The 20,091-nt window shown below is 59.9% G+C and overlaps 1 protein-coding gene across 1 annotated transcript; it reads left to right on the top strand.

Moving 5' to 3' along the window:
• The first annotated feature begins 1,266 nt into the window (after positions 1 to 1,266).
• Positions 1,267 to 18,854, top strand: LOC130603351 (mitogen-activated protein kinase kinase kinase 12-like). Its single transcript, XM_057417018.1, has 7 exons — positions 1,267 to 1,598; positions 2,693 to 2,809; positions 4,662 to 4,799; positions 6,564 to 6,984; positions 8,333 to 8,403; positions 16,580 to 16,820; positions 18,725 to 18,854. Exons 1-7 carry the CDS (start codon positions 1,267 to 1,269, stop codon positions 18,815 to 18,817), a joined length of 1,413 nt encoding a protein of 470 aa, XP_057273001.1. The 3' UTR covers positions 18,818 to 18,854.
• The last annotated feature ends 1,237 nt before the right edge of the window (positions 18,855 to 20,091 follow it).

Raw genomic sequence — 20,091 nt, forward strand, 5'->3', positions numbered from 1 at the left:
CCCAAAGCACCAGCACCCCAAAGCACCAGCACCCAGCACCCCAAAGCACCAGCACCCCAGCATCCCAAAGCACCAGCACCCAGCATCCCAAACCACCCAGCATCCCAAAGAACCAGCACCCCGAAGAACCCACACCCCAAAGCACCAGCACCCCCAAGCACCCAGGCCCATATAACCCAGTGCTCACAGCAGCTCTGCCCAATACTGTCCAGTGCCCGGGGTGCCCTGTGCCTGGTGCAGCTGATACCCACGGTAGCTGGTGCCTGGTTTCCCTGGTGCCCATGGTGTCCAGTGCCCATGGTACCCAGTGCTCATGGTACCCAGTGCGCAGTGTCCGTGGTACCCAGTGTGCAGTGCCTGTGGTACCCAGTGCCCGTGGTACCCAGTGCCCATGGTACCCAGTGTGCAGTGCCCATGGTACCCAGTGCGCATGGTACCCAGTGCCCATGGTACCAGTGTGCAGCTCCCGTGGTACCCAGTGCTCATGGTACCCAGTGCCCATGGTACCCAGTGCGCAGTGTCCGTGGTACCCAGTGCTCATGGTACCCAGTGCTCATGGTACCCAGTGCCCATGGTACCCAGTGCGCAGTGCCCATGGTACCTGGTGCCCATGGTACCCAGTCCCCATGGTACCCAGTGCGCAGTGTCCGTGGTACCCAGTGCTCATGGTACCCAGTGCTCATGGTACCCAGTGCCCATGGTACCCAGTGCGCAGTGTCCGTGGTACCCAGTGCTCATGGTACCCAGTGCGCAGTGTCCGTGGTACCCAGTGTGCAGTGCCTGTGGTACCCAGTGCCCGTGGTACCCAGTGCGCATGGTACCCAGTGCGCATGGTACCCAGTGCCCATGGTACCCAGTGCGCAGTGTCCATGGCACCCAGTGCCCATGGTACCCAGTGTGCAGTGACTGTGGTACCCAGTGCCCATGGTACCCAGTGTGCAGTGCTCATGGTACTCAGTGCCCATGGTACCCATTGCGCAGTGTCCGTGGTACCCGGTGCGCAGTGTCCGTGGTACCCGGTGCCCATGGTACCCAGTGTGCAGTGACTGTGGTACCCAGTGTGCAGTGCTCATGGTACCCAGTGCCCGTGGTACCCAGTGCTCAGTGCCCGTGGTACCCAGTGTGCAGTGCTCATGGTACCCAGTGCCCGTGGTACCCAGTGCTCAGTGCCCATGGTACCCAGTGTGCAGTGCTCATGGTACCCGGTGCCCGTGGTACCCAGTGCTCAGTGCCCGTGGTACCCAGTGCCCCTGGTCCCCGGTGCCCATGGTACCCAGTGCGCAGTGCCCGTGGTACCCATTGCGCAGTGTCCGTGGTACCCGGTGCCCATGGTACCCAGTACTCAGTGCCCGTGGTACCCAGTGCGCAGTGCCCGTGGTACCCAGTGCCCATGGTACCCAGTGCGCAGTGCCCGTGGTACCCAGTGCCCCTGGTCCCCGGTGCCCGGTGCACCCGGTACCCGCTGTACCCGGTGCCTGTTTGCCCCAGGCCGAGTGGCGCGAGGAGGTGAAGCTGCACTTCGAGAAGATCAAGTCGGAGGGGACGTGTCTGCACCGGCTGGAGGAGGAGCTCATCAACCGCCGGCGCGAGGAGCTCCGGTGGGCAGGGGACAGGGGCTGTGGGGCACATGGGGCTATGGGGCTATGGGGCACATGGGGCTATGGGGCACATGGGGATATGGGCACACGGCTGGGGTACTGGGCGCAGGAGGACACAGAGATGCTGGGGTACAGGGAGGGCTGTTGGGTGCCTGTCCCTGTGCGAGGTGGGTGCTGTGGAGTTACCATGGGTGCTGTGGGATGCTGTTGGGCGCTGTGGGTGCTGTAGATGCTATGCAGCGCTATGGGGTGCTATGGGGTCTGTGGGATGCTATGGGGTCTATGGGGTGCCGGGGGGTGCTATGGGGTGCTATGGTTGTTACGGGGTCTATGGGGTGTATGGGGTGCTATGGGGTCTATGCAGTACTATGGAGCACTATGGGGTCTATGGGGCACTATGGGGCACTATGGGGTCCATGGGGTGCCATGGGGTCTATGGGGTCTATGGGGCGCTATGGTGTCCATGGGGTGCTATGGAGCACTATGGGGTGCTAAGGGGTGTATGGCGTGCTATGGGGTCCATGGGTTGCTATGGGATCTATGGGGCGCTATGTGGTCATATGGAGCACTATGGGGTCTATGGGGTGCTATGGAGCACTATGGGGTCTATGGGGTGCTATGGAGCACTATGGTGTCCATGGGGTGCTATGGAGCACTATGGGGTGCTAAGGGGTGTATGGCGTGCTATGGGGTCCATGGGTTGCTATGGGGTCTATGGGGCGCTATGTGGTCATATGGAGCACTATGGAGTCTATGGGGTGCTATGGAGCACTATGGGGTGCTAAGGGGTGTATGGCGTGCTATGGGGTCCATGGGTTGCTATGGGGTCTATGGGGCGCTATGTGGTCATATGGAGCACTATGGAGTCTATGTGGTGCTATGGAGCACTATGGGGTGCTAAGGGGTGTATGGCGTGCTATGGGGTCCATGGGTTGCTATGGGGTCTATGGGGCGCTATGTGGTCATATGGAGCACTATGGAGTCTATGTGGTGCTATGGAGCACTATGGGGTCTATGGGGTGCTATGGAGCACTATGGGGTGCTAAGGGGTGTATGGGGTGCTATGGGGTCCATGGGGCGCTGTGGGTGCGCAGGCACGCGCTGGACATCCGGGAGCACTACGAGCGCAAGCTGGAGCGCGCCAACAACCTGTACATGGAGCTGAGCGCGCTCATGCTGCAGCTCGAGCTCAAGGAGAAGGAGCTGCTCAGGTCAGTGCGCACCCAGCGGCACCCAACGGCACCCAATGGCACCCAACGGCACCCAATGGCACCCAACGGCACCCAACGATACCCAGCGGTACCCAATGGTACCCAATGGCACACAACGGTACCCAATGGTACCCAGTGACACCCAATGGCATCCAAGGGTACCCAATGACACCCAATGGCACCCAATGGTGTCCAGTGGTACTCAATGGCACCCAATGGTACCCAATGGTACCCAACGTCACCCAATGGCACCCCGTAGCACCCAATGGTACCCAATGGCACCCAATGGCATCTGATGGTACCCAATGGCACTCACAGCTCCCAATGACACCCAATGGTATCTAGTGGCACCCAATGGCACCCACAGCAGCCCACAGCGCCCCACAGCACCCAATGGCACCCACAGCCCCCCAGAGCACCTAGTGGCACCCCTTGACCCATCCCATGGCCACCCCGTAGCTGAGGCCAGTCCTACACCCACTTCAGGGCCATGGGCAACCCTGGATCTACCCCATGGCCAGCCCAATCCCCACCTCTCGGCCATGGCCACCCCTGCCTCTACCCCATGGCCAGAGCCAACCCTATACCCGCCCCATGGCCACCCCAAGCCTATGGCCTGCCCTTACCCCACCCCCCCCACCCCCCCATGGCCATTGTCACCCCCCAAGGCCGCTGTCACCCCCCCATGGCCATTATCAGCCCCCATTGCCATTGCCCACCCTACATGGCCATTGCCCCCCCCATGATCACTGTTCCACCCCTATGGCCATTGTCCCCCCATGGCCATTGCCCCCCCCTCAGCTATTTTCCCCCCCATGGCTATTGCCCCCATGGCCATTGTCACCCCCATGGCCATTGTCACTCCCCCATGGGGGGCCATTGTCACCCCCCATGGCCATTGTCATTCCCCCATTGCCGTTGTCATTCCCCCTTGCCATTGCTCCCCTCCATGGCCATTGTCACCCCCCCCATGGCCGTTGCCCCCCATGGCCATTGCCCCCATATGGCCATTGCCCCCATGGCCATTGTCACCCCCCCATGGCCATTGCCCCCCCATGGCCATAGCCTCCCCCATGGCTGTTGTCCCCCCCCATGGCCATTGCCACCCCTATGGCCATTGTCATCCCCCGATGGCCATTGTCAGCCCCCATGACCATTGTCCCCCCCATGGCCATTGTCACCCCACCATGGCCATTGCCCCCCCCATGGCCATTGTCACCCCCCATGGCCGTTGTCCCCCTCATGGCCATTGCCCTCCATGGCCATTGTCATTCCCCCATGGCCATTGCCCCCTCCCATGGCCATTGTCAGCCCCCATGACTGTTGTCCCTCCCATGGCCATTATCACCCCCCCATGGCCATTGCCCCCCCCCGGTTATTGCCCCCCCCATAGCCACCACCATCACCCCCCATGGCCATTACCCCCATGGCCATTGTCACCCCCCATGGCCGTTGCCCCCCATGGCCATTGCCCCCCATGGCCGTTGTCCCCCCAGTGGCCATTACCCCATGGCCATTGCCCCCCCCCAGTTATTGCCCCCCCCATAGCCACCACCATCTCCCCCCATGGCCATTACACCCATGGCCATTGTCACGCCCCCATGGCCATTTCCCCCCCCCATGGCCATTACCCCATGGCCATTGACCCCCCCCGGTTATTGCCCCCCCCATAGCCACCACCATCACCCCCCATGTCCTTTGCCCCGGTTATTACCCCCCCCATCGCCATTGCCCCCCCCGGTTATTGCCCCCCCCATAGGCACCACCATCACCCCCCATATCCATTGCCCCCCCCCCCAAGTCCCAGCCCCACCGGTGCCGGTGCCCGCGCCCACCCCGCGGTGCCCCCCAGGCGGGAGCAGGCTCTCGAGAAGCGGTACCCGGGGCTCTTCAAGCCGCGGGCGCCGCGGGGGCTCCTGCACGGGAACGCGGTCGAGACCCTCATCAAGAAGAGGAACGTCCCGCAGAAGCTCTCCCCCCACGGCAAGCGGTGAGCGGGGGGGGCATCGGCGGAGATGTGGGGCTGGGGGAGCGCCGGGGGGTCGTGGTGCGTTGGGGGGTGTTGGGGGTGCAGATGATGGGGCCCGTTGGAGAATGGGGTCTGTTGGGATGCGCTGGGATGTGGGTCCTTGTGGGGCTGGGTGCCTGGGGATATGGGGGTATGTGGGGGCTCGTGGTTCTTGGGGGGGGGGGGGGGGATGCAGATGCTGGTGCCCATTGGAGAATGGGGTCTATTGGGGGGTCTGGAACAGGGGGATGTGGGGCTGGGAGCTTGGGGGTGTCTGGATGCTCGTGGTTCTTGTGGGGGGGCTGGGGATGCAGATGTTGGTGCCCATTGGAGAATGGGGTCTATTGGGATGCTCGGGGATGTGGGTCCTTGTGGGGCTGGGTGCCTGGGGATATGGGGGTATGTGGGGGCTCGTGGTTCTTGGGGGGGGGGGGGGGGATGCAGATTTTGGTGCCCATTGGAGAATGGTGTCTGTTGGGATGCGCTGGGATGTGGGTCCTTGTGGGGCTGGGTGCCTGGGGATATGGGGGTATGTGGGGGCTCGTGGTTCTTGGGGGGGGGGATGCAGATGCTGGTGCCCATTGGAGAATGGGGTCTACTGGGGGGTCTGGAACAGGGGGATGTGGGGCTGGGAGCTTGGGGGTGTCTGGATGCTCGTGGTTCTTGTGGGGGGCTGGGGATGCAGATGTTGGTGCCCATTGGAGAATGGGGTCTATTGGGATGCTCGGGGATGTGGGTCCTTGTGGGGCTGGGTGCCTGGGGATATGGGGGTATGTGGGGGCTCGTGGTTCTTGGGGGGGGGGGGATGCAGATGCTGGTGCCCATTGGAGAATGGGGTCTATTGGGGGGTCTGGAACAGGGGGATGTGGGGCTGGGAGCTTGGGGGTGTCTGGATGCTCGTGGTTCTTTGGGGGTGTTGGGGATGCAGATGCTGGTGCGCGTTGGAGAATGGGGTCTGTTGGGATGCTCTGGGATGTGGGTCCTTGTGGGGCTGGATGCTTGGTGATATGGGGAGCATGTGGGGGCTTGTGGTCCTTTGGGGGGGCTCTGGGGGCCCAGATACTTTGGAGTGCTTCGGGGGTGCAGATGCTCCCTTGGAGAATGGGGTCTGTTGGGGGGTCTGGGACAGGGGGATGTGGGTCTGGGGGGCACTGGGGGGTGCCTGGATGCTCGTGGTCCTTTGGGGGGGTCTGGGATCGCAGATGCCTTTGGGGGTATTGGGGGTGCAGATGCTCCCTTGGAGAACGGGGCTCTGTTGGGGGGTCTGGGACAGGGGGATGTGGATCTGGGGGGCACCTGGATGCTCGTGGTCCTTTGGGGATGCTGGGGGTGCAGGTGCTGGTGTCTGTTGGAGAATGGGGTCTGTTGGGGGGTCTGGGACAGGGGGATGTGGGGCTGGGGGGCACTGGGGGCCCAGGTACCTTTGGGGGTGTTGGGGGTGCAGGTGCTGGTGTCTGTTGGAGAATGGGGTCTGTTGGGGGGTCTGGGACAGGGGGATGTGGGGCTGGGGGGCACCTGGGTGCTCGTGGTCCTTTGGGGGTGCCTGGGCGCAGGCGCCGGTGCCCATTGGAGGACGTGGTCCATGGGGATGCTCTGGATGCCGGGGATGGGGGGGGGCTCCGCGTGCTCGGTTCCTTTGTGGGGGGGGCAGAGCCGCTCCCTCTTAGGGCTCTCTATGGGGCTGCCCCCTCCCCACGGGGGGGTCTCTCCCCCCCCCATCCCGTCCCGTTCCGTTCCCCCCCCCAGCCCCGACCTCCTGAAGCCGGAGCTGCTCCTGCCCAAGCTGGACGCGGCCATGGCGCAGGTGGCGCTGCCCTCCTGCCCCCGGGGCCCCCCCTCGCCCCGCAGCCGCCGCTCCAAGGGCCGGCACCGCAAAGCGGGGCCGCGGGGGGGCTGCGGGGAGCCCCCAACCCCCCCCCGCGGGGCTCCCCCCCCGGCTTCCCCCCCCGGCCCCGACCTCCTCGGGGGGACCCTGGAGGCGGCGCCTCCGGATGCGGGACCCGCGGGGGGGGCGGAGGCGGCGGCCCCCGGGACCCCCCCCCCGCAGGTGCCCCCCCCCGGGGAGCCCGAGCGGGAGAGCGCGGCCGCGAGGGGGGGCCGGGGGGGGCCCGCGCAGCACCTGACCCCCGCGGCGCTGCTCTACCGGGCGGCAGTGACCAGAGGGCAGGTGGGAACCCCGGGGTCCTATGGGGGGGCCGGGGGGGGATGGGGATGGGGATGGGGGGGGTCCAGGGTCCTATGGGGGTGCCGGGGGGGGGATGGGGATGGGGATGGGGATGGGGGGGGTCCAGGGTCCTATGGGGGCAGCCGGGGGGGGGATGGGGATGGGGATGGGGATGGGGGGGGGTCCAGGGTCCTATGGGGGTGCGGGGGGGGGGGGATGGGGATGGGGATGGGGGGGGTCCAGGGTCCTATGGGGGTGCCGGGGGGGGGATGGGGATGGGGATGGGGGGGGTCCAGGGTCCTATGGGGGTGCCGGGGGGGGGATGGGGATGGGGATGGGGGGGGTCCAGGGTCCTATGGGGGCAGCCGGGGGGGGGATGGGGATGGGGATGGGGATGGGGGGGGGGGGGGCCTATGGGGGTGGGGGGGGGGGGATGGGGATGGGGATGGGGGGGGGTCCAGGGTCCTATGGGGGCAGCCGGGGGGGGGGAACCCTGTGGATGCATCCTATGGGGGGTGGGATGTTGGGGGGGGGGGGTGGGGTCCCTCCTGGTGATGGGGGGATCCAGGGGATGGGGATGGGGGCAGCCGGGGGGGGGAACCCTGGGGGTGCGTCCTATGGGGGGTGGGATGGGGGGGGGGGGTTGGGGTCCCTCCTGGTGATGGGGAGGATCCAGGGTCCTATGGGGGCATCCTATGGGGGGTGGGGGGTGGGATGGGGAACCCTGAGGGAGGGTTTGGGGGTGTCAGGACCCTGTGGGTGCATCCTATGGGGGCAGCCGGGGGAGGGTTGGGGTCCGTCCTGATGATGGGGAGGATCCAGGGTCCTATGGGTGCATCCTATGGGGGGGTGGGGGGTGGGATGTGGAACCCTGAGGGGGGGTTTGGGGGTGTCAGGACCCTGGGAGTGCATCCTATGGGGGGTGGGAGGAGGGGTTGAGGTCCCTCCGGGTGATGGGGAGGATCCAGGGTCCTATGGGTGCATCCTATGGGGCAGGGGGTGGGATGGGGAACCGGGGGGGGGGGGGGTTTGGAGGTGTCAGGACCCTGCGGGTGCATCCTATGGGGGTGGAATTGGGAGTTCTGATGGGGGGGGGGGTTGGGGGTGTCAGGACCCTGTGGGTGCATCCTATAATGGGGGTGGGATGGTCCCTGCGGGGGGAGTTTGGGGTCCCTCCAGGTGATGGAGAGGATCCAGGACCCTATGGGTGCATCCTATAACAGGGATGGGAAACCCCGGAGGGGGGGGGGTGGTGTTGAGGGGTCCCTGCTGGTGATGGGGGGGGGTGTATCAGGGCCCCTGGGTCCCTACGGGGGGGGGCAGGACCCCAACCCCTCTGCTGTGCCCCCAGAAGCGGGGGGTGTCCTCAGAGGAAGAGGAGGGTGAAGTGGACAGCGAGGTGGAGCTGCCGCTGCGGCAGAGGTGGGTGCGGAACGCCCGTGGGGCCTTGGGTGCCCAGAGACCAGCATGGGTGCAGGGGGAGCCTATGGGGTGCTATGGGTGCTAAGAGGTGTCTATGGGTCCTGTGTCGTGTATATGGGTGCTAGGAAGTGCTATGGGTTATCTATGGGCTGCTGGGTGTGCTATGGGTGCAAGAGATATCTGGGTGTGCTGTGGGGTCCTGTGGGTGTCTATGTGTGCTATGGGGTGTCTATGGGTGCTATGGGTTATCTATGGGCTGCTGGGTGTGCTATGGGTGCAAGAGATATCTGGGTGTGCTGTGGGGTCCTGTGGGTGTCTATGTGTGCTATGGGGTGTCTATGGGTGCTATAGGTTATCTGTGGGCTGCTGGGTGTGCTATGGGTGTCTTATGGGTGCTATGGGTGCTGTGTGTGCTCTGGGCTATCTATGGGGTGTCTGTGGGTATCTATGGGTGTCCATGGGTGTCTGTGGGGTGCCCGCATGTGCTGTGTGTGCTATGGGGTGTTTATAGGGTGCCCATGCGTGCTGTGTGTGCTATGGGGTATCCATGGGTGTCCATGGGGTGCACATGTGCTCTGTGTGTGCTATGGGATATCTATGGGTGTCCATGGGTATCTATGGATATCTATGGGTGTCCATAGGGTGCCCACACGCGTGCTGTGTGTGCTATGGGGTATCTATGTGTGTCTGTGTGTGTCTGTGGGTGTCCATGAGTACCCATGCGGTGTCCATGGGGTGCCCACTCGCTGTGTATCTATGTGCCCACTCGCCATGGGTATCTATGGGTGTCTATGGGGATCCATGGTTATCTTATGTGTATCTAGGGGTACCCATGTGGTACCTATGTGGTGCCCACACGTGCTGTGTGTGCTATGGGTATCTCTGGATGTCCATGCGTGACTATGGGGTGCCCATGCATGCTGTGTGCGCTATGGGGCATCTATGGGGTGTCTATGTGTGTCTGTGGGTATCTGTGGGTGTCCATGGGTACCCAGGTGGTGTCCATGGGGTGCCCACGCACTGTGTGTGTCTATGTGTATCTATATGTATCTATGTGTGTCTATGGGTACCCATGTGGTACCCACGCGTGCTGTGTGTGCTATGGGTATCCATGGTTACCTGCGTGCATCCATGTGTACCTATGTGGTACCCATGTGGTACCCATGTGATGCCCACGTGTGCTGTGTGTGCTATGGGTATCCATGGTTACCTGTGTGCATCCATGTGTACCTATGTGGTACCCATGTGGTACCCATGTGATGCCCACGTGAGCTGTGTGTGCTATGGGTATCCATGGTTACCTACGTGCATCCATGTGTACCTATGTGGTACCCATGTCGTACCCATGTGATGCCCACGTGAGCTGTGTGTGCTATGGGTATCCATGGTTACCTATGTGCATCCATGTGTACCTATGTGGTACCCATGTGGTACCCATGTGATGCCCACGTGCGCTATGTGTGCTATGGGTATCCATGGTTACCTATGTGCATCCATGTGTACCTATGTGGTACCCATGTGGTACCCACATGCGCTGTGTGTGCTATGGGTATCCATGGTTACCTGTGCATCCATGTGTACCTATGTGGTACCCATGTGGCACCCATGTGATGCCCACGTGAGCTGTGTGTGCTATGGGTATCCATGGTTATCTATGTGCATCCATGTGTACCTATGTGGTACCCATGTGGTACCCATGTGATGGCCACGTGAGCTGTGTGTGCTATGGGTATCCATGGTTACCTGTGTGCATCCATGTGTACGTATGTGGTCCCCATGTGGTACCCACGTGCGCTGTGTGTGCTATGGGTATCCATGGTTATCTATGTGCATCCATGTGTACCTATGTGGTACCCATGTGGTACCCATGTGATGCCCACGTGCGCTATGTGTGCTATGGGTATCCATGGTTACCTGTGTGCATCCATGTGTACCTATGTGGTACCCATGTGGTACCCATGTGATGCCCACGTGTGCTGTGTGTGCTATGGGTATCCATGGTTACCTGTGTGCCTCCATGTGTACCTATGTGGTACCCATGTCGTACCCATGTGATGCCCACGTGTGCTGTGTGTGCTATGGGTATCCATAGTTACCTATGTGCATCCATGTGTACCTATGTGGTACACATGTGGTACCCATGTGATGCCCACGTGAGCTGTGTGTGCTATGGGTATCCATGGTTACCTGTGCATCCATGTGTACCTATGTGGTACCCATGTCGTACCCATGTGATGCCCACGCGTGCTGTGTGTGCTATGGGTATCCATGGTTACCTGCGTGCATCCATGTGTACCTATGTGGTACCCATGTGGCACCCATGTGATGCCCACGTGAGCTGTGTGTGCTATGGGTATCCATGGTTATCTATGTGCATCCATGTGTACCTATGTGGTACCCATGTGGTACCCATGTGATGGCCACGTGAGCTGTGTGTGCTATGGGTATCCATGGTTACCTGTGTGCATCCATGTGTACGTATGTGGTACCCATGTGGTACCCACGTGCGCTGTGTGTGCTATGGGTATCCATGGTTATCTATGTGCATCCATGTGTACCTATGTGGTACCCATGTGGTACCCATGTGATGCCCACGTGCGCTATGTGTGCTATGGGTATCCATGGTTACCTGTGTGCATCCATGTGTACCTATGTGGTACCCATGTGGTACCCATGTGATGCCCACGTGTGCTGTGTGTGCTATGGGTATCCATGGTTACCTACGTGCATCCATGTGTACCTATGTGGTACCCATGTCGTACCCATGTGATGCCCACGTGTGCTGTGTGTGCTATGGGTATCCATAGTTACCTATGTGCATCCATGTGTACCTATGTGGTACCAATGTGGTACCCACGTGTGCTGTGTGTGCTATGGGTATCCATGGTTACCTATGTGCATCCATGTGTACCTATGTGGTACACATGTGGTACCCATGTGATGCCCACGTGAGCTGTGTGTGCTATGGGTATCCATGGTTATCTATGTGCATCCATGTGTACCTATGTAGTACCCATGTAGTACCCATGTGATGCCCACGTCAGCTGTGTGTACTATGGGTATCCATGGTTACCTGTGTGCCTCCATGTGTACCTATGTGGTACCCATGTGGTACCCATGTGGTACCCATGTGATGCCCATGTGCGCTGTGTGTGCTATGGGTATCCATGGTTACCTGTGTGCCTCCATGTGTACCTATGTGGTACCCATGGGACGCCCATGTGATGCCCACGTGCACTGTGCATGTCTATGGGATACAGATGTGGTGCCTATGTGCTGTGTGTGTCTATGTGTATCTATGTGTACACATGTAGTACCCATGTGATGCCCACGTGCTGTGTGTGTCTATGGGGTACCCATGTGGTGCCTATGCACTCTGTGTGTCTGTGTATCTATGTGTATCCATGTGGTACCCGTGTGATGCTCATGCTGTGTGTGTCTGTGTGTATCTATGTGTATCCATGTGGTACCCATGTGATGCTCGTGCTGTGTGTGTCTATGTGTATCTATGTGTACACATGTGGTACCCATGTGATGCTCATGCTGTGTGTGTCTATGTGTATCTATGTGTACACATGCGGTACCCATGTGATGCTCATGCTGTGTGTGTCTGTGTGTATCTATGTGTACACATGTGGTACCCATGTGATGCTGTGTGTGTCTGTGTGTATCCATGTGTACACATGCGGTACCCATGTGATGCTCATGCTGTGTGTGTCTATGTGTATCTATGTGTACACATGTGGTACCCATGTGATGCTCATGCTGTGTATGTCTGTATCTGTGTGTATCCATGTGGTACCCATGTGATGCTGTGTGTGTCTATGTGTATCTATGTGTACACATGTGGTACCGATGTGATGCTCATGCTGTGTGTGTCTGTGTGTATCTATGTGTACACATGTGGTACCCATGTGATGCTGTGTGTGTCTGTGTGTATCCATGTGTACACATGCGGTACCCATGTGATGCTCATGCTGTGTGTGTCTATGTGTATCTATGTGTACACATGTGGTACCGATGTGATGCTCATGCTGTGTGTGTCTGTGTGTATCTATGTGTACACATGTGGTACCCATGTGATGCCCATGCTGTGTGTGTCTGTGTGTATCTGTGTGTACACATGTGGCACCCATGTGATGCTCATGCTGTGTGTGTCTGTGTGTATCTATATGTACACATGTGGTACCCATGTGATGCTCATGCTGTGTGTGTCTGTGTGTATCTATGTGTACACATGTGGTACCCATGTGATGCTGTGTGTGTCTGTGTGTATCCATGTGTACACATGTGGTACCCATGTGATGCTGTGTGTGTCTGTGTGTATCCATGTGTACACATGCGGTACCCATGTGATGCTCATGCTGTGTGTGTCTGTGTGTATCCATGTGTACCCATGTGGTAACCATGTGATGCTCATGCTGTGTGTGTCTGTGTGTATCTATGTGTACCCATGTGGTAACCATGTGATGCTCATGCTGTGTGTGTCTGTGTGTATCTATGTGTACACATGTGGTACCCATGTGATGCTCATGCTGTGTGTGTCTGTGTGTATCCATGTGTACACATGTGGTACCCATGTGATGCTCATGCTGTGTGTGTCTGTGTGTATCTATGTGTACACATGTGGTACCCATGTGATGCTGTGTGTGTCTGTGTGTATCCATGTGTACACATGCGGTACCCATGTGATGCTCATGCTGTGTGTGTCTGTGTGTATCTGTGTGTATCCATGTGGTACCCATGTGATGCTCATGCTGTGTGTGTCTGTGTGTATCTATGTGTACACATGTGGTACCCATGTGATGCTGTGTGTGTCTGTATCTATGTGTACACATGTGGTACCCATGTGATGCTCATGCTGTGTGTGTCTGTGTGTATCTATGTGTACACATGTGGTACCCATGTGATGCTGTGTGTGTCTATGTGTATCTATGTGTACCCATGTGGTACCCATGTGATGCTCATGCTGTGTGTGTCTGTGTGTATCTATGTGTACCCATGTGGTATCCATGTGATGCTCATGCTGTGTGTGTCTGTGTGTATCTATGTGTATCCATGTGGTACCCATGTGATGCTCATGCTGTGTATGTCTATGTGTATCTATGTGTACACATGTGGTACCCATGTGATGCTGTGTGTGTCTATGTGTATCTATGTGTACCCATGTGGTACCCATGTGATGCTCATGCTGTGTCTATGTGTACCCATGTGTACCCATGTGACGCCCGTGCACTATGTATGTGTATCTATGTGGTACCCATGTTTTACCCACATGACGCTTACGCTCTGTGTGTACCCACGTGATGCCCATGTTCTGTGTGTACCCATGTGGTACCCACATGATGCCCACGCTGTATCTATGTGGTACCCATGTGGTACTCATGCGGTATCCATGTGATGCCCACGCTCTGTGTGCATCTGTGTGCACCCATGCGGCACCCATGTAGTACCCAGATGATGCCCACGCTCTGTGTGTACCCATGTGGTACCCATGTGATGCCCATGCGCTGTGTATGTGTGTCTGTGTGTATCCGTGTGCATCCATGGGCACCCCATGACCCCCATGCTCTGTGTGTATCTGTGTGTACCTATGGGGTCCCCACACGTTACCCCACGCACTGTGTATGTGTATCCATGTGTCCCCATAGGTCCCCACACGTTACCCCACGCACTGTGTATGTGTATCCATGTGTCCCCATGGGTCCCCACACGTTACCCCACGCACTGTGTATGTGTATCTATGTCCCCATAGGTCCCCACACGTTACCCCACGCACTGTGTATGTGTATCCATGTCCCCATAGGTCCCCACACGTTACCCCACGCACTGTGTATGTGTATCCATGTCACCATCGGTCCCCACACGGTACCCCACGCACTGTGTAAGTGTATCCATGTCCCCATAGGTCCCCACACGTTACCCCACGCACTGTGTATGTGTATCCATGTCCCCATAGCTCCCCACACGTTACCCCACGCACTGTGTATGTGTATCCATGTGTCCCCATAGCTCCCCACACGTTACCCCACGCACTGTGTATGTGTATCCATGTGTCCCCATAGGTCCCCACACGTTACCCCACGCACTGTGTATGTGTATCCATGTGTCCCCATGGGTCCCACACGTTACCCCACGCACTGTGTATGTGTATCCATGTCCCCATGGGTCTCCACACGTTACCCCACGCACTGTGTATGTGTATCCATGTGTCCCCATAGGTCCCCACACGTTACCCCACGCACTGTGTATGTGTATCCATGTGTCCCCATAGGTCCCCACACGTTACCCCACGCACTGTGTATGTGTATCCATGTGTCCCCATAGGTCCCCACACGTTACCCCACGCACTGTGTATGTGTATCCATGTGTCCCCATAGGTCCCCACACGTTACCCCACGCACTGTGTATGTGTATCCATGTCCCCATGGGTCCCCACACGTTACCCCACGCACTGTGTATGTGTATCCATGTGTCCCCATAGGTCCCCACACGTTACCCCACGCACTGTGTATGTGTATCCATGTGTCCCCATGGGTCCCCACACGTTACCCCACGCACTGTGTATGTGTATCCATGTGTCCCCATAGGTCCCCACACGTTACCCCACGCACTGTGTATGTGTATCCATGTGTCCCCATAGGTCCCCACACGTTACCCCACGCACTGTGTATGTGTATCCATGTCCCCATGGGTCCCCACACGTTACCCCACGCACTGTGTATGTGTATCCATGTCCCCATAGCTCCCCACACGTTACCCCACGCACTGTGTATGTGTATCCATGTGTCCCCATAGGTCCCCACACGTTACCCCACGCACTGTGTATGTGTATCCATGTGTCCCCATAGGTCCCCACACGTTACCCCACGCACTGTGTATGTGTATCCATGTGTCCCCATGGGTCTCCACACGTTACCCCACGCACTGTGTATGTGTATCCATGTCCCCATGGGTCTCCACACGTTACCCCACGCACTGTGTATGTGTATCCATGTGTCCCCATAGGTCCCCACACGTTACCCCACGCACTGTGTATGTGTATCCATGTGTCCCCATAGGTCCCCACACGTTACCCCACGCACTGTGTATGTGTATCCATGTGTCCCCATAGGTCCCCACACGTTACCCCACGCACTGTGTATGTGTATCCATGTGTCCCCATAGGTCCCCACACGTTACCCCACGCACTGTGTATGTGTATCCATGTCCCCATGGGTCCCCACACGTTACCCCACGCACTGTGTATGTGTATCCATGTGTCCCCATAGGTCCCCACACGTTACCCCACGCACTGTGTATGTGTATCCATGTGTCCCCATGGGTCCCCACACGTTACCCCACGCACTGTGTATGTGTATCCATGTGTCCCCATAGGTCCCCACACGTTACCCCACGCACTGTGTATGTGTATCCATGTGTCCCCATAGGTCCCCACACGTTACCCCACGCACTGTGTATGTGTATCCATGTCCCCATGGGTCCCCACACGTTACCCCACGCACTGTGTATGTGTATCCATGTCCCCATAGGTCCCCACACGTTACCCCACGCACTGTGTATGTGTATCCATGTGTCCCCATAGGTCCCCACACGTTACCCCACGCACTGTGTATGTGTATCCATGTGTCCCCATAGGTCCCCACACGTTACCCCACGCACTGTGTATGTGTATCCATGTCCCCATGGGTCCCCACACGTTACCCCACGCACTGTGTATGTGTATCCATGTCCCCATGGGTCCCCACACGTTACCCCACGCACTGTGTATGTGTATCCATGTGTCCCCATAGGTCCCCACACGTTACCCCACGCACTGTGTATGTGTATCCATGTCCCCATGGGTCCCCACACGTTACCCCACGCACTGTGTATGTGTATCCATGTCCCCATGGGTCCCCACACGTTACCCCACGCACTGTGTATGTGTATCCATGTCCCCATGGGTCCCCACACGTTACCCCACGCACTGTGTATGTGTATCCATGTCCCCATAGGTCCCCACACGTTACCCCACGCACTGTGTATGTGTATCCATGTCCCCATAGGTCCCCACACGTTACCCCACGCACTGTGTATGTGTATCCATGTCCCCATAGGTCCCCACACGTTACCCCACGCACTGTGTATGTGTATCCATGGGGCCCCCCGTGACCCCCCGCTCCCTGTGCCGCAGGTGGCCCCCGGCCATGAGCCAGCGCCCGTCGCTCTCCACCTTCAGCTCCGAGAACTTCTCGGACGGGGACGGGGACGGGGACGGGGAGGGGCTGACGAGCGAGGCCTCCCCCAGCGCCACCCCCGACGTGGGCAGCACCAACACGGACGAGCGCCCGGACGAGCGCTCCGAGGATTTGCTCTCGCAGGGCTCCGAGATCCCCATGGACGCCGCCCCCCACGACGGCCCCGCGCGCCCCAAGGTCAGAGACCCCCAGGGGTGGGTGCTTGGGGGGGGGGTCTTGGGGTACCCAAGGATGGGGTGAGCAAGGGGAAAGGGGACCCCAGAGATGGGGGCTTTTGGATGGGGGGTTCTTAGGGTCCCCCAATGCTGCTCATATGGGGTGGGGGGTCCTTGGGGTACCCCCGGATGGGGTAAGGGGAAAGGGGTCCCCCAGAGATGGGTGCTTTTGGATGGGGGTTTCTTAGGGTCCCCCAATGCTGCTCATATGGGGGGGGGGTCCTTAGGGTACCCCCGGATGGGGCTAGCAATGGGAAAGGGGACCCTCGGGATGGGTGCTTTTGGATGGGGGGTTCTCAGGGTCCTCCAATGCTGCTCATACAGGGTGGGGGGTCCTTAAGGTACCCCCCGGATGGGGTTAGCAAGGGGAAAGGGGTCCCTCGGGATGGGTGCTACTGGGTTGGGGGTCCTTAGGGTCCCTCAATGCTGCTCATATGGGGTGGGGGTCCTTAGGGTACCCCCAGATGGGGTTAGCAATGGGAAAGGGGACCCCAGAGATGGCGGCTTTTGGATGGGGGGGTCCTTAGGGTCCCTCAATGCTGCTCATATGGGGGTGGGGGGGTCCTTAGGGTACCCCCGGATGGGGTTAGCAGTGGGAAAGGGGTCCCTCGGGATGGGTGCTTTTGGATGGGGGGGTCCTTAGGGTCCCTCAATGCTGCTCATATGGGGTGGGGGGTCCTTAGGGTACCCCAGGATGGGGTTAGCAATGGGAAAGGGGACCACAGAGATGGGGGCTATTGGATGGGGGGGGGTCCCAGGGTCCCCCAATGCTGCTCATATGGGGTGGGGGGTCCATAGGGTACCCCCGGATGGGGTTAGCAAGGGGAAAGGGGTCCCTCGGGATGGGTGCTACTGGGTTGGGGGTCCTTAGTGTCCCCCAATGCTGCTCATATGGGGTGAGGGGTCCTTAGGGTACCCCCAGATGGGGTTAGCAATGGGAAAGGGGACCCCAGAGATGGCGGCTTTTGGATGGGGGGGTTCTTAGGGTTCCCCAATGCTGCTCATATGGGGTGGGGGGGTCCTTAGGGTACCCCCGGGATGTTGTTAGCAAGGGGAAAGGGGACCCCAGAGGTGGGTGCTTTTGGATGGGGGGGTCCTTAGGGTCCCTCAATGCTGCTCATATGGGGGTGGGGGGGTCCTTAGATTACCCCCAGATGGGGTTAGCAATGGGAAAGGCGTCCCTCGGGATGGGTGCTTTGGGATGGGGGGGGATTCTTAGGGTCCCTCAGAGATGGGTGCTTTTGGATGGGGGTTTCTTAGGGTCCCCCAATGCTGCTCATATGGGGTGGGGGGTCCTTAGGGTACCCCAGGATGGGGTTAGCAAGGGGAAAGGGGACCCCAGAGGTGGGTGCTTTTGGATGGGGGGGGGGTTTTAGGGTCCCCCAATGCTGCTCATATGGGGTTGGGGGTCCTTGGGGTCCCCCAGGGCTGGGTGCTGTGGGGTGGGGGGTCCTTGGGGTCCCCAGGGCTGGGTGCTGTGGGGTGGTGATGCCCTGAGCCCCCCCAGCTGGGGTTAGCAAAGGGCAAGGGGGTTCCCCAGAGATGGGTGCTGTTGAGGGGGTGTCTCCAAGGGATGGGTGCTATGGGGGGGGGAGACACCTTAGGGTCCCCCCGGAAGTGACTGGCAACGTGAAAGGGGACCCCCAGGACGGGGGGCTCTAAGGTCACCCAGAGCTTGACATTATGGGATGGAGGGGAGGGGGGGGGGCTTACAGACCCCCAGGGCTGGGACTTAAGGGGAGGGGGGGCCTCCAAGGCTGGATCCCATAGGGAAGAGCTTTGGGGTCCCCAAGGTCATGGAAAGGGGGGTTGGGGGGGGGTCTGAGGATGCTGAACCCCCCCTTTCTGTTGTGTGCCCCCCCCCAGGTCTCTGAGGACTCGGACTGCGACAGCGCGGAGCTGGATCACTCAGGCAGCGGCGAGGGCCCCCCCCGGCCCACGGCCCCCCCCGGCCTGTGACCTGCATCCCCCCGCACCCCCCACTTGTACAGCCCCATATATTTATATAAATATCTATGGATCTCTAGAGGAAGCTGTCTCTGTGCATGGGGGGGGCAGGGACACCAATAGGGGTCAATACTGCCTATCCCCCCCCCGTGTTTCTGTAGGACCTACTGTAATGCCCCCCCACCCAAAGAGAGGGGGGGGAAGACAGGAGCTGTGTGTTCCCCCCCCCAGGGGATGATTTGGGCTGAACCCCATCTCCAGTCCCAGCCCTGCTTTACTGGGGGGACTGGGAGCACTGGGGGGGGGGAGTAAAGGATGGTGGCCCCCCAGACCAGGGGTTAAATTGGGGGGAGACAACAAAGCATAGAAGGGGTTGAAATCCCCCCCCCTCCAGCCCCACTCCTTTACTGGGGGGACTGGGACCAGTGGATCTGGGGGGGGGGGGTTAAAGCAAAGCCCCTCCCAAAGGGGAACCTAAAGGATTTGGGGGTGCTGCTTCCCATTAAAGAGCAAGGGAACCCCCAACCCCAATGGATCCACCTGCACCCCCCCCGGGGCAGAGTGAGCCCAGGGCATGGGGGGGGCTCTGAGCACACACAGGGGGTGCTATGGCCACATGAAGGGGGTACAGGGGGTAAATGGGGGGGACACAGGGGTGCTATGGGGGAGCACAGGGGTTGCTATGGGGGGCACACAGGAAGTGCTCTGGGGGGGCAGGGCACACAGGGGTGCTCTGGGGGGTGGGGCACACAGGGATGCTTTGGGGGGGCACACAGGAGGTCCTATGGGGAGCACACAGGGGGTGCTCTGGGGGGCAGGGCACACAGGGGGTGCTCTGGGGGGGCAGGGCACACAGGGGTGCTATGGCGAGTACACAGGGGGTGCAAGGGGGAGCAGGGCATACAGGGGGTGCTTTGGGGGGCACACAGGGGTGCTATGGGGAGCACACAGGGGGTGCTATGGGGGGCAGGGCACACAGGGGTGCTCTGGGGGTGCAGGGCACACAGGGGTGCTCTGGGGGGCAGGGCACACAGGGGTGCTATGGGGAGCACACAGGGGGTGCTCTGGGGGGGCAGGGCACACAGGGGTGCTCTGGGGGGGGCAGGGCACACAGGGGGTGCTCTGGGGGGCAGGGCACACAGGGGTGCTATGGGGAGCACACAGGGGGTGCTCTGGGGGGCAGGGCACACAGGGGTGCTCTGGGGGGCAGGGCACACAGGGGTGCTCTGGGGGGGGGCACACAGGTGGTGCTATGGGGGCACACAGGGGTGCTCTGGGGGGGGCAG

This window comes from Pezoporus wallicus, unplaced genomic scaffold (assembly GCF_028554395.1).
Source record: "Pezoporus wallicus isolate ANWC-B61680 ecotype Strahan unplaced genomic scaffold, APGP_CSIRO_Pwel_v1 contig_9675, whole genome shotgun sequence".
NCBI lineage: Eukaryota > Metazoa > Chordata > Aves > Psittaciformes > Psittacidae > Pezoporus > Pezoporus wallicus.